The sequence below is a fragment of the Bombina bombina genome, chromosome 6, assembly GCF_027579735.1.
Source record: "Bombina bombina isolate aBomBom1 chromosome 6, aBomBom1.pri, whole genome shotgun sequence".
Classification (NCBI taxonomy): Eukaryota; Metazoa; Chordata; class Amphibia; order Anura; family Bombinatoridae; genus Bombina; species Bombina bombina.
In genome coordinates this window covers 1,122,184,621-1,122,199,487 of record NC_069504.1, presented here as the reverse complement: position 1 = coordinate 1,122,199,487, position 14,867 = coordinate 1,122,184,621, and the positions used below count along the sequence as shown (strand labels likewise).

General features: G+C 40.2%; 1 protein-coding gene across 1 annotated transcript in view; it reads left to right on the top strand.

Moving 5' to 3' along the window:
- ITPR2 (inositol 1,4,5-trisphosphate receptor type 2) overlaps nucleotides 1–14,867 on the top strand; it is a 920,836-nt gene that overhangs the window by 854,290 nt on the left and 51,679 nt on the right. Inside the window, exons 46-47 of the mRNA XM_053719707.1 lie at nucleotides 3,532–3,697; nucleotides 11,292–11,452. Of these exons, the coding sequence (XP_053575682.1) occupies nucleotides 3,532–3,697; nucleotides 11,292–11,452 (327 nt within the window). The remainder of the gene's footprint in view (nucleotides 1–3,531; nucleotides 3,698–11,291; nucleotides 11,453–14,867) is intronic.

The window sequence follows — 14,867 nt, the reverse complement described above, 5'->3', positions numbered from 1 at the left end:
AATATGTAAAAAAAAAAAGGAATAATAAAAAATGGAAAAAAGAACAAAGTCAGTGATTGTAATCCAAAAGACTAGTGTCCTGCACTTAGTCTTGGTAAAAAATAAAAATAGTTTGTGTGGAGTTTGAGTCCACAGATTTCATCCTTACTTGTGGGATTACGCCTCCTGGTCAGCAGGAGGAGGCAAAGAGCACCACAGCAGAGCTGTATATATAGCTCCTCCCTTCCCTCACACTCCAGTCATTCTCTTTGCCTGTGTTAGTGATAAGAAGAGGTAAAGTGAGGTGTTAGTTTAAGACTCTTCTATCAAGAGTTTGTTATTTTAAAATGGTACCAGTGAGTGCTATTTTATTAAGGGTGTAGCCGTATTCCTTGTCAGCCTCTAGAGTAGAGCTACAGGTGGCTTTAAAGTAATGGGAACTGGTGGGACTTAATTCTCACTGCGCCTCCCATACTGAGTGCTGCCCTTCTGATGATGGTCTTAGCAGATGTTAAATATGGCCCTGTATGTCTCCACAGATTGACAGGAGGGAGAAGACTTCTGGATCCTGTGGGACTTGTCATGCTGTCGCTCAGCATAGAGGTATGTGCAGTCTGTTATTTCTCTGGGACATGAGATAGCTCAGAAAAGACTGTATATTTTCCTTTCTACCAAGAGGAGTCATAAACGTTTATTAAGGGTTTCCCTCAGTACTCTGACTTTCGAAAGGTGGAAGGAGCTTTCAAGTGTCACGTCAGACCGTAACTTGATAGGGCTCTTCCTGAACTAATAGACCTATATTGGTGGTGCTGTGGGCGAGACGCTGGGGATGTACAGAGTTTTTGATTGGGAACTCAATTTGGATATATTTTCAACCCTGATTCTCAGATGGGGTCGGCCGGAGTTGGACCTTATTGATCCATGGTTTTTTTCCTAAAGTTGTTTCAAACAAGAATATCAATCAGGAGATTGTTACATAATTTAGTCGTAGTCCGTGCTTTAAAGTTCTACTTACAAGCGACTAAGGATTTTCGACAATCGTCTTCTTTGTTTGTCATTTTCTCAGGGAAACGTAGGGGTCAGAAAGCTACGGCTACCTCTCTTTCTTTTTGGCTGAGAAGTATCATCCGTTTTGCATATGAGACTGCTGGACAGCAGCCTCCTGAACTAATTACGGCTCATTCCACTAGGGCTGTGGCTTCCTCATGGGCATTCAAAAATGATGCTTCTGTTGAAAAGATTTGCAAGGCTGCAACTTGGTCTTCGCTTCACACTTTTTCTAAATTCTACAAATTTGATGCTTTTGCCTCGGCTGAGGCTGTTTTTGGGAGAAATATCCTTCAAGCAGTGGTGCCTTCCGTTTAGGTTCCCTGTCTTGTCCCTCCCTTTTCATCTGTGTACTATAGCTTTGGTATTGTATCCCACAAGTAAGGATGAAATCCATGGACTCATCGTGTCTTTAAAAAGAAAAGAAAATTTATGCTTACCTGATAAATTTGTTTCTTTTTAGACACGATGAGTCCACGGCCCGCCCTGTTTCTATGAGACAGGTTTTTCTTTTTTTTTGTTAAACTTTAGTCACCTCTGCACCTTGGCTTTTCCTTTCTCTTCCTAACTTCGGTCGAATGACTGGAGTGGGAGGGAAGGGAGGAGCTATATATACAGCTCTGCTGTGGTGCTCTTTGTCTCCGCCTGCTGACCAGGAGGCGTAATCCCACAAGTAAGGAGGAAATCTGTGGACTCATCGTGTCTAAAAAGAAACAAATTTATCAGGTAAGCATAAATTTTCTTTTTTTACCCAGACTAAGTGCAGGACACTAGTCTTTTGGATTACAATCACTGATTTTGTTCTTTTTTCCATTTTTTATTATTACTTTTTTTTACATATTTTTACACATTTTTCACACAATGCTTCTATTTTGTATTTTCCAACATATTTGTTTCAAGTGCAGCACTATTTCCCATCCTCTTGTCTCCATTTTCACTTTCAGATTTGCATTTTTGCTGTGTTCCACAAATATATCACATATTGTTTCACACTGATCGATCAAACTCAAAGACAATTAACACCAATTCTTTTCGATATCATGTAGAGGTGCATACATAGCATAACTTCACACTATCAGCACAACTTCACACTATCAGCACAACTTCACACTATCAGCACAACTTTACACTATCAGCACAACTTCACACTATCAGCACAACTTTACACTATCAGCACAACTTCACACTATCAGCACAACTTTACACTATCAACACAACTTCACACTATCAACACAACTTCACACTATCAGCACAACTTTACACTATCAGCACAACTTCACACTATCAGCACAACTTTACACTATCAGTACAACTTTACACTATCAGCACAACTTTACTAACTAATACTTGCAAATCATCCAGCATAGGTCTCCTTTTTACCAATTGGGGTCTCATTCTTCACTACATATAAACATTGCAGCGTTCTAATAGATTTTAATTTATTGTTTAATTTGTGAGATTGTGGATCCACATTTTATTGTATTTTACTGTATTTTAACTACATTTGTATCTGTGAACCAACAGGTTTGTAATTAAACTTGCTCTTTACATTTCACCACCCCCTTTGACACCTCGCCCACCTGAGGCGCTTTGAACATAACACATTAACAATCTGACCAAAGTCACTTATGGTTATATGCAGGTTCTGGGCCACAGGGTTGCCTAGGTATCTCTTCAACAAAGAATATCATGGGAAATAAGCAAATTTGATAAGTAAATTGGAAACTTTTCTTTTTTAAATCGTATGTATACTATGTCTGAAACACAAAAGAAAATTTTGAGTTTTCATATCCCTTTAAGCTCTCAAATCTTTCTGCAGAGACAGACAGACAGATAGATAGATAGATAGATAGATAGATAGATAGATAGATAGATAGATGAGACTGTCATACTTAATGGAGATAGATAGATATAAAGAAAGAAAGATAGACACAGACTGATAGGTAGACAGACAGGTAGATAGATAATTGATGGATAGACAAAGAGATAGACGCAGACTGATAGGTAGACAGACAGGTAGATAGATAATTGATAGATAGACAAAGAGATAGACACAGACTGATAGGTAGACAGACAGGTAGATAGATAATTGATGGATAGACAAAGAGATAGACGCAGACTGATAGGTAGACAGACAGGTAGATAGATAATTGATAGATAGACAAAGAGATAGACACAGACTGATAGGTAGACAGACAGGTAGATAGATAATTGATAGATAGACAAAGAGATAGACACAGACTGATAGGTAGACAGACAGGTAGATAGATAATGATTGATAGATAGACAGACAAAAAGATAGACACAGACTGATAGGTAGACAGGTAGATAGATAATTGATAGATAGACAAAGAGATAGACACAGACTGATAGGTAGACAGACAGGTAGATAGATAATGATTGATAGATAGACAGACAAAAATATAGGCACAGACTGATAGACAGACACAGACAGACGGACAGCTTAGACTGCCATACTTTATGGAGTTGTTTTCCTTTTTTTAGGAGCCGTTGTTTGCCGCCAGAGTTGTGTATGACCTTCTCTTCTATTTTATTGTCATTATCATTGTTCTGAATCTGATTTTTGGAGTCATCATAGACACATTTGCCGACCTCAGAAGTGAAAAACAGAAAAAAGAAGAAATATTGAAAACAACCTGTTTCATTTGTGGTAGGTCCTGGAGATCCCACATTCTCTCAATAGAACAGTCAGGGCACAATAGTTCAACCAATTAATTTATTTTACAAATATTATTTTTATTCTTAGCTGCAGTAAATGAAACAAGTTATTTACTTGAGTCTAATGTATGTAGCTACCATTACTTTCTGCACAGGGTTAATTCACTCCGTTAAGTGCACATAACTCAGTAACTTGGTGTTGCATCTAAAAACTACTGAAACAAAATAAAAACTCAGGAGATGAAATTATGAGGAACTGTGATTGATTTGGGTGGGGTTTATTACACCCTTGTTTCTATAGCATCAATTGTAGCATTTTTATTTCTCCTGTTAAGTGTAGTCAGTCCACGGGTCATCCATTACTTATGGGATTATATCTCCTCCCTAACAGGAAGTGCAAGAGGATCACCCAAGCAGAGCTGCTATATAGCTCCTCCCCTCTACGTCATACCCAGTCATTCTCTTGCACCTAACTAATAGATAGGACGTGTGAGAGGACTGTGGTTGGTAAACTTAGTTTTTATTTTTCTTCAATCAAAAGTTTGATATTTTAAACAGCACCGGAGTGTGTTGTTTTTTCTCAGGCAGCATTAGAAGAAGAATCTACCTGAGTTTGTGTATGATCTTAGCGGTCGTAACTAAGATCCATTTGCTGTTCTCGGCCATTCTGAGGAGTGAGGTAACTTCAGAACAGGGGACAGCAGGCAGGGTTCACCTGCAAGGAGGTATGTTTCAGTATATTATTTTCTAAGGAATGGAATTGACTGAGAAAATACTGCTAATACCGACGTAATGTAAGTGCAGCCTTAAATGCAGTAGTAGCGACTGGTATCAGGCTGATATGTATGTATGTTTACACTGAGGTATTTCTGGGGAATGGAACTTCACGAAGAAAATACTGTATACATTTAAATTATATTTGAGCCTCCACTGCAGTGAAAGCGACTAGCAGCAGACTTATTAATAACATTTCATAATTTTATTTTTAAACGTTTACTGGCATGTTAATCGTTTTTTCTTGAGGTACTTGGTGATAAAACTTTATGGGCATGATTTTTACCACATGGCTGTCGTTTGTTTATGAATAAAATCAGTTTACTGAGCTTCCCCACTGTTGTAATATGAGTGAGAGGGGCCTATTTTAGCGCTTTATTGCGCAGTAAAAATTCAGTCACAGTCTTCCTATTTCTTCCTCCATGATCCAGGACGTCTCTACGGAGCCCTGGGGTCTCCAAAACTAGTTTTGAGGGAGGTAATCACTCACAGCAGACCTGTGAGACTGTGTTTTGACTGTGATAAAAACGTTTATATTAAATTGTTATCCGTTTTTGGGTACTAAGGGGTTAATCATCCATTTGCTAGTGGGTGCAATCCTTTGCTAACTTAATGCATTTACTGTGAAAATTTGGTTGCTATAACTAATTTGGTTCATTGTTATTTCAACTGTGACAGTTTTTTTGTGCTTCTTAAAGGCACAGTAACGTTTTTTATATTGCTTGTAAATTTATTTGAAAAGTATTTTCCAAGCTTGCTAGTCTCATTGCTAGTTTGTTTAAACATGTCTGACACAGATGAATCTCTTTGTGCAATATGTTTAAAGGCCAATGTGGAGCCCAATAGAAATTTGTGTACTAATTGCATTGATGCTACTTTAAATAAAAGCCAATCTGTACATGTAAAGAAAATTTCACCAGACAACGAGGGGGAAGTTATGCCGACTAACTATCCTCACGTGTCAGTACCTTCGTCTCCCGCTCAGGAGGTGCGTGATATTGTGGCGCCAAGTACATCAGGGCGGCCCATACAAATCACTTTGCAAGACATGGCTAATGTTATGACTGAAGTACTATCTAAATTGCCAGAATTTAGGGGTAAACGCGATCACTCTGGGGTAAGAACTGAGTGCGCTGATAATAATAGAGCCATGTTTGATACTGCGTCACAATTTGCAGAACATGAGGACGGAGAGCTTCATTCTGTGGGTGACGGATCTGATCCAAGTAAACTGGATTCAGACATTTCAAATTTTAAATTTAAGCTTGAGAACCTCCGTGTATTACTAGGGGAGGTATTAGCGGCTTTGAATGATTGTAACACGGTTGCAATTCCAGAGAAAATATGTAGGCTGGATAAATATTTTGCGGTACCGACGTGTACTGACATTTTTCCTATACCTAAAAGGCTTACAGAAATTGTTAACAAGGAGTGGGATAGACCCGGTGTGCCTTTTTCACCCCCTCCTATATTTAGAAAAATGTTTCCAATAGACGCCACCACACGGGACTTATGGCAGACGGTCCCTAAGGTGGAGGGAGCAGTTTCTACTCTAGCTAAGCGCACCACTATCCCGGTGGAGGATAGCTGTGCTTTTTCAGATCCAATGGATAAAAAGTTAGAGGGTTACCTTAAGAAAATGTTTGTTCAACAAGGTTTTATATTACAACCCCTTGCATGCATTGCGCCTGTCACGGCTGCGGCGGCATTCTGGTTTGAGTCTCTGGAAGAGACCATTAGCTCAGCTCCATTGGATGAGATTACAGACAAGCTTAAAGTCCTTAAGCTAGCTAATTCATTTATTTCTGATGCCGTAGTACACTTAACTAAGCTTACGGCTAAGAACTCCGGATTCGCCATTCAAGCTCGCAGAGCGCTGTGGCTTAAATCCTGGTCAGCCGATGTGACTTCTAAATCTAAATTGCTTAACATACCTTTCAAAGGGCAGACATTATTCGGGCCCGGTTTGAAAGAAATTATCGCTGACATTACGGGAGGTAAGGGCCATGCCCTGCCTCAAGACAGAGCCAAACCAAGGGCTAAACAGTCTAATTTTCGTGCCTTTCGTAACTTCAAGGCAGGAGCAGCATCAACTTCCTCCGCTCCAAAACAGGAAGGAACTGTTGCTCGCTACAGACAGGGCTGGAAACCTAACCAGTCCTGGAACAAGGGCAAGCAGGCCAGAAAGCCTGCTGCTGCCCCTAAGACAGCATGAAGTGAGGGCCCCCGATCCGGAAACGGATCTAGTGGGGGGCAGACTTTCTCTCTTCGCCCAGGCTTGGGCAAGAGATGTCCAGGATCCCTGGGCGTTAGAGATCATATCTCAGGGATATCTTCTGGACTTCAAAGCTTCTCCTCCAAAAGGGAGATTTCATCTTTCAAGGTTGTCAGCAAACCAGATAAAGAAAGAGGCGTTTCTACGCTGTGTACAAGACCTTTTACTAATGGGAGTGATCCACCCAGTTCCGCGGTCGGAACACGGACAAGGGTTTTACTCAAATCTGTTTGTGGTTCCCAAAAAAAAGGGAACCTTCAGACCAATCTTGGACTTAAAGATCCTAAACAAATTCCTAAGAGTTCCATCGTTCAAAATGGAAACTATTCGGACAATCTTACCTATGATCCAAAAGGGTCAGTACATGACCACAGTGGATTTAAAGGACGCCTACCTTCACATACCGATTCACAAGGATCATTATCGGTATCTAAGGTTTGCCTTCCTAAACAGGCATTACCAGTTTGTAGCTCTTCCCTTCGGGTTAGCTACGGCTCCAAGAATCTTTACAAAGGTTCTGGGCTCTCTTCTGGCGGTACTAAGACCGCGAGGAATATCAGTAGCTCCGTACCTAGACGACATTCTGATACAAGCGTCAAGTTTCCAGACTGCCAAGTCTCATACAGAGTTAGTTCTGGCATTTCTAAGGTCGCATGGGTGGAAGGTGAACGTAGAAAAGAGTTCTCTATTGCCACTCACAAGAGTTCCCTTCTTGGGGACTCTTATAGATTCTGTAGAAATGAAAATTTACCTGACAGAGGACAGGTTAACAAAACTTCTAAATGCTTGCCGTGTCCTTCATTCCATTCAACACCCGTCAGTGGCTCAATGCATGGAGGTAATCGGCTTAATGGTAGCGGCAATGGACATAGTTCCTTTTGCACGCCTGCATCTCAGACCACTGCAATTGTGCATGCTAAGTCAGTGGAATGGGGATTGCTCAGATTTGTCCCCTATGCTAAATCTGGATCAAGAGACCAGAGATTCTCTTCTATGGTGGCTTTCTCGGCCACATCTGTCCAGGGGGATGCCCTTCAGCAGGCCAGATTGGACGATTGTAACAACAGACGCCAGCCTGCTAGGTTGGGGCGCTGTCTGGAATTCCCTGAAGGCTCAGGGATCATGGACTCAGGAGGAGAGACTCCTTCCGATAAACATTCTGGAATTAAGAGCAGTTTTCAATGCCCTTCTGGCTTGGCCTCAGTTAGCAACTCTGAGGTTCATCAGGTTTCAGTCGGACAACATCACGACTGTGGCTTACATCAACCATCAGGGAGGGACAAGGAGTTCCCTAGCGATGATGGAAGTCTCAAAGATAATTCGCTGGGCAGAGTTTCACTTTTGCCACCTGTCAGCGATCCACATCCCAGGCGTGGAGAACTGGGAGGCGGATTTCCTAAGTCGCCAGACTTTTCATCCGTGGGAGTGGGAACTTCATCCGGAGGTATTTGCCCAACTGCTTCAGCATTGGGGCAAACCAGATCTGGATCTCATGGCGTCTCGCCAGAACGCCAAGCTCCCTTGTTACGGATCCAGGTCCAGGGACCCGGGAGCGGTACTGATAGATGCTCTGACAGCACCTTGGGTTTTCAACATGGCTTATGTGTTTCCACCCTTCCCGATGCTTCCTCGATTGATTGCCAGGATCAAACAGGAGAGAGCATCGATAATTCTAATAGCGCCTGCGTGGCCACGCAGGACCTGGTATGCAGATCTAGTGGACATGTCGTCCTGTCCACCTTGGTCTCTACCTCTGAGACAGGACCTTCTGATTCAGGGTCCTTTCAAACATCCAAATCTAATTTCTCTGAGGCTGACTGCATGGAGATTGAACGCTTGATTCTATCAAAGCGGGGATTCTCGGAGTCAGTGATTGATACCTTAATACAGGCTAGGAAACCTGTTACCAGGAAAATTTACCATAAAATATGGCGTAAATACTTACATTGGTGTGAATCCAAGAGTTACTCATGGAGTAAGGTTAGGATTCCTAGGATATTGTCTTTTCTACAAGAAGGTTTAGAAAAGTGTTTATCTGCTAGTTTGTTAAAGGGACAGATCTCAGCTCTGTCTATTCTTTTACACAAACGTCTGTCAGAAGTTCCAGACGTTCAGGCTTTTTGTCAGGCTTTGGCCAGGATCAAGCCTGTGTTTAAGACTGTTGCTCCGCCGTGGAGCTTAAACTTAGTTCTTATCGTTCTGCAGGGTGTTCCGTTTGAACCCCTTCATTCCATTGATATCAAGCTGTTATCTTGGAAAGTTCTGTTTTTAATGGCTATTTCCTCGGCTCGAAGAGTCTCTGAGCTATCAGCCTTACATTGTGATTCTCCTTATCTGATTTTTCATTCAGACAAGGTAGTTCTGCGTACTAAACCTGGGTTCTTACCTAAGGTAGTCACTAACAGGAATATCAATCAAGAGATTGTTGTTCCATCATTGTGCCCTAACCCTTCTTCAAAGAAGGAACGACTTCTTCACAATCTGGACGTCGTCCGTGCCCTGAAATTTTATTTACAGGCAACTAAAGATTTTTGCCAAACTTCTTCCCTGTTTGTCGTTTATTCTGAACAGAGGAGAGGTCAAAAAGCTTCGGCTACCTCTCTCTCTTTCTGGCTTCGTAGCATAATACGTTTAGCCTATGAGACTGCTGGACAGCAGCCTCCTGAAAGAATTACAGCTCATTCTACTAGAGCTGTGGCTTCCACTTGGGCCTTTAAAAATGAGGCCTCTGTTGAACAGATTTGCAAGGCTGCAACTTGGTCTTCGCTTCACACTTTTTCGAAATTTTACAAATTTGACACTTTTGCTTCTTCGGAGGCTGTTTTTGGGAGAAAGGTTCTACAGGCAGTGGTTCCTTCCGTGTAAAGAGCCTGCCTGTCCCTCCCGTCATCCGTGTACTTTTAGCTTTGGTATTGGTATCCCATAAGTAATGGATGACCCGTGGACTGACTACACTTAACAGGAGAAAACATAATTTATGCTTACCTGATAAATTCCTTTCTCCTGTAGTGTAGTCAGTCCACGGCCCGCCCTGTTTTTACGGCAGGTCTAAATTTTAAATTAAACTCCAGTCACCACTGCACCCTATAGTTTCTCCTTTCTCGTTTGGTTTCGGTCGAATGACTGGGTATGACGTAGAGGGGAGGAGCTATATAGCAGCTCTGCTTGGGTGATCCTCTTGCACTTCCTGTTAGGGAGGAGATATAATCCCATAAGTAATGGATGACCCGTGGACTGACTACACTACAGGAGAAAGGAATTTATCAGGTAAGCATAAATTATGTTTTTTTAATAAAATAACTGCACTGGGCAGTATTTTGGGTTGGCGGGAGTGGGGTGTTAGAAAAAAAAGGGCCTTTACATTGCGGTCTATGGGAACTGTGTGTTCCCAGTAAATATATATATGTGTATGCTTATATATATATACACATATAAATATATATGTATATAGTCATATACATATCTATTTATATTTGCTGCCCATCGCTGCATGGCTTAGCTCCTTCTCAGAACTTAGGTTCTGTGCCATCTCTGATGGCATCAGAATGAGGCTCCCATTGAAGCCTATGGAAGCGCACTCTTGTGAGCGCAATGCTTCTTATCAATACGAAAAGCAAGCTAGTGTTCACATTGCGCTTAACGTATAATACCAGCGCACATTAGCTTTTGCTGTTATTACTCAGTGGATCATAAGCACAGTGTTATCTATATGGCACACATGAACTAGTATTCTCTAGCTGTGAAAAACTGTCAAATACATTCAGATAAGAGGCGGCCTTCAAGGGCTTAGAAATTAGCATATGAGCCTACCTGGGTTTAGCTCTCAACTAAGAATACCAAGAGAACAAAGCAAAGTTGATTATAAAAGTAAATTAGAAAGTTGTTTAAAATTGCATCCCCTATCTGAATCATGAAAGGTTAATTTTGACTAGACTGTCTCTTTAAGTAATGGGTGCCAACATGTTAAAACATAGTTTTCATATTAGCTAATCTCTTAGGCTGAGTATATTAAGTCACAGATAAAGTGTGCAAACAATGGCTGGGAGGAATATAACAATGTTAAAGGGACAATCCATTTTATTACTGTAACACTAGTATGTTCCACACATGCTAATCTTTGCTTTCAATATATCATTATATCTCTCATTGGTTTACTATTTGATGTCCCTTTAGGTACAGTTGAGTTAGTCCAGACATTCAAGGGGTGAGGAACTAAAATAATATTCAGAGGTTATTTACAGAAAAAGCAGGCACAGTGAATAATAAATATATATTACAATGTTGTTTTTATTTACAATAATTTTAATGGGTAATGTTGAGTATTAATAAATAGTGTTTTATTTTATTGAGAGCTTGCAGGTCACAGGGCTAGTTGGCGCAATGCAAGAGGCTATGTTTGTATCAGAGACAATCAGTAAAGTTTATACCCTGGCAGCCCGAGTCATTACCTGCAAGAAACAGATTGTATCCATGTGAATCATTTCTGTGAGTCATTATCCGTGTCTGTTATCTCAGTCTGGTTTCTTTGTGTTTACAGGACTGGAAAGAGACAAGTTTGACAATAAAACGGTTTCATTTGAGGAGCACATCATGTCAGAACATTGTATGTGGCACTATTTGTATTTCATAGTTCTAGTCAAAGTCAAAGATCCGACAGAATATACCGGACCTGAGAGCTATGTGGCGCAGATGATCAAAGTGAGTTGTTCTAAGCTGTTTATTGTTTCATTTATACAAATAAACTCTCATTTTTGTATATAATATATGTAACTGCATAACAATGAAGGAAGCCAGTTGTGTGTCTTGTTTGGCAGTCAAGGAGTTACGTTAAAGGGACATGCTGATGCATATATCATGTATGTCCTATTTGCATTATTGACTCTTCCTCGCTATGGGCCAGACTAAGTACTAAGGTTGGAAGGCTGATGCATGTATCATGTATGTCCTATTTGCATTATTGACTCTTCCTCACTATGGGCCAGACTAAGTACTAAGGTTGGAAGGCTGATGCATGTATCATGTATGTCCTATTTGCATTATTGACTCTTCCTCGCTATGGGCCAGACTAAGTACTAAGGTTAGAAGGCTGATGCATGTATCATGTATGTCCTATTTGCATTATTGACTCTTCCTCGCTATGGGCCAGACTAAGTACTAATGTTGGAAGGCTGATGCATGTATCATGTATGTCCTATTTGCATTATTGACTCTTCCTCACTATGGGCCAGACTAAGTACTAAGGTTGGAAGGCTGATGCATATATCATGTATGTCCTATTTGCATTATTGACTCTTCCTCGCTATGGGCCAGACTAAGTACTAATGTTGGAAGGCTGATGCATGTATCATGTATGTCCTATTTGCATTATTGACTCTTCCTCGCTATGGGCCAGACTAAGTACTAAGGTTGGAAGGCTGATGCATATATCATGTATGTCCTATTTGCATTATTGACTCTTCCTCGCTATGGGCCAGACTAAGTACTAAGGTTGGAAGGCTGATGCATATATCATGTATGTCCTATTTGCATTATTGACTCTTCCTCGCTATGGGCCAGACTAAGTACTAAGGTTAGAAGGCTGATGCATGTATCATGTATGTCCTATTTGCATTATTGACTCTTCCTCACTATGGGCCAGACTAAGTACTAAGGTTGGAAGGCTGATGCATATATCATGTATGTCCTATTTGCATTATTGACTCTTCCTCGCTATGGGCCAGACTAAGTACTAAGGTTAGAAGGCTGATGCATGTATCATGTATGTCCTATTTGCATTATTGACTCTTCCTCACTATGGGCCAGACTAAGTACTAAGGTTGGATAGTGCTGATGCATATATCATGTATGTCCTATTTGCATTATTGACTCTTCCTCGCTATGGGCCAGACTAAGTACTAAGGTTGGATAGTGCTGATGCATGTATCATGTATGTCCTATTTGCATTATTGACTCTTCCTCACTATGGGCCAGACTAAGTACTAAGGTTAGAAGGCTGATGCATGTATCATGTATGTCCTATTTGCATTATTGACTCTTCCTCGCTATGGGCCAGACTAAGTACTAAGGTTGGATAGTGCTGATGCATATATCATGTATGTCCTATTTGCATTATTGACTCTTCCTCGCTATGGGCCAGACTAAGTACTAAGGTTGGATAGTGCTGATGCATGTATCATGTATGTCCTATTTGCATTATTGACTCTTCCTCACTATGGGCCAGACTAAGTACTAAGGTTGGATAGTGCTGATGCATGTATCATGTATGTCCTATTTGCATTATTGACTCTTCCTCGCTATGGGCCAGACTAAGTACTAAGGTTAGAAGGCTGATGCATGTATCATGTATGTCGGAATACATTATTTATGCAATTAAATGTCCGTGTTCCCTGATGTATATTGGTCAATCGACCAGGGAAGCCCGAGAAAGAATTTCGGAGCACAAGTCAAACATTCGTTGTGGCAAAAAGGAGGCTCCAGTAGCTGGTCACTTTATAAAGGCTGGCCATAGAATAAGTCAATTGCGCTTTCAAATCATTGAAAGGGTTAGTACACCTAGAAGAGGGGGAGATAAGGAGAATATACTAACTAGGAGAGAAACATTTTGGATCAATGAATTGGGCACGTTATGGCCAAGAGGTTTAAATAGAGAATGTAATTGGACTGCTTTTTGGTGACTAAATTAAATTAAATTAATTCATTTAAAAAAATAAAAAAACAAAAATTCATTCTAAGTGAAATATAATAAAGTTGAATAGAATGGGTTAAGCATAGGACTGTATTATACTATATAAATGAATGTGCATTCGAATATAATACGTTATTAATATGAGATTTAATGTCTCTATAAATTTAATAGATATGCTATGTTGAATAGCCAATAATGACCAACTATATGAGTGCATACATATAACTATGGATTTAAAATCTAAATAAAGATGAAGTTAATCGTAAAAAAACTATATCAAATATGAATGATCCATTTTGGGTACACTTAATATATATACATAACTTTTAATTTAATATTGTGATTATTAAAACATCAATGAAATTCTCAATGCATTTTATCATTTTTTAATAATATGTAATTTTGAAATATTGTTTAGTTTATTAAGATTTTTACACATATGATATGAGAGATATAATTGTTTAACAATATGATGCTGTTTCACTAGGTGGCAGAATTTGGGCCATCAATAAGCACTTTGATATATATTTGTATATTTGTATATTGTATGATGGTTCTCCACTAGAGGGCAACATTTTATCACTTCCTAATCACAATGTTTGGCGCCATTAGGGCTATTTAAATGTTTGTTCACTAATGTTTGGTTAAGCTTGAGAAAAGGCCAAGTGTGGGCCTGAAACGTCGCTTTTTATCCCTGTTTGCACAATAAAGTCTTTTGTAAGCACCAGCTGGAACGACTTCTGTGTCTTCCTCACTATGGGCCAGACTAAGTACTAAGGTTGGAAGGCTGATGCATATATCATGTATGTCCTATTTGCATTATTGACTCTTCCTCGCTATGGGCCAGACTAAGTACTAAGGTTGGAAGGCTGATGCATATATCATGTATGTCCTATTTGCATTATTGACTCTTCCTCGCTATGGGCCAGACTAAGTACTAAGGTTAGAAGGCTGATGCATGTATCATGTATGTCCTATTTGCATTATTGACTCTTCCTCACTATGGGCCAGACTAAGTACTAAGGTTGGATAGTGCTGATGCATATATCATGTATGTCCTATTTGCATTATTGACTCTTCCTCGCTATGGGCCAGACTAAGTACTAAGGTTGGATAGTGCTGATGCATGTATCATGTATGTCCTATTTGCATTATTGACTCTTCCTCACTATGGGCCAGACTAAGTACTAAGGTTAGAAGGCTGATGCATGTATCATGTATGTCCTATTTGCATTATTGACTCTTCCTCGCTATGGGCCAGACTAAGTACTAAGGTTGGATAGTGCTGATGCATATATCATGTATGTCCTATTTGCATTATTGACTCTTCCTCGCTATGGGCCAGACTAAGTACTAAGGTTGGATAGTGCTGATGCATGTATCATGTATGTCCTATTTGCATTATTGACTCTTCCTCACTATGGGCCA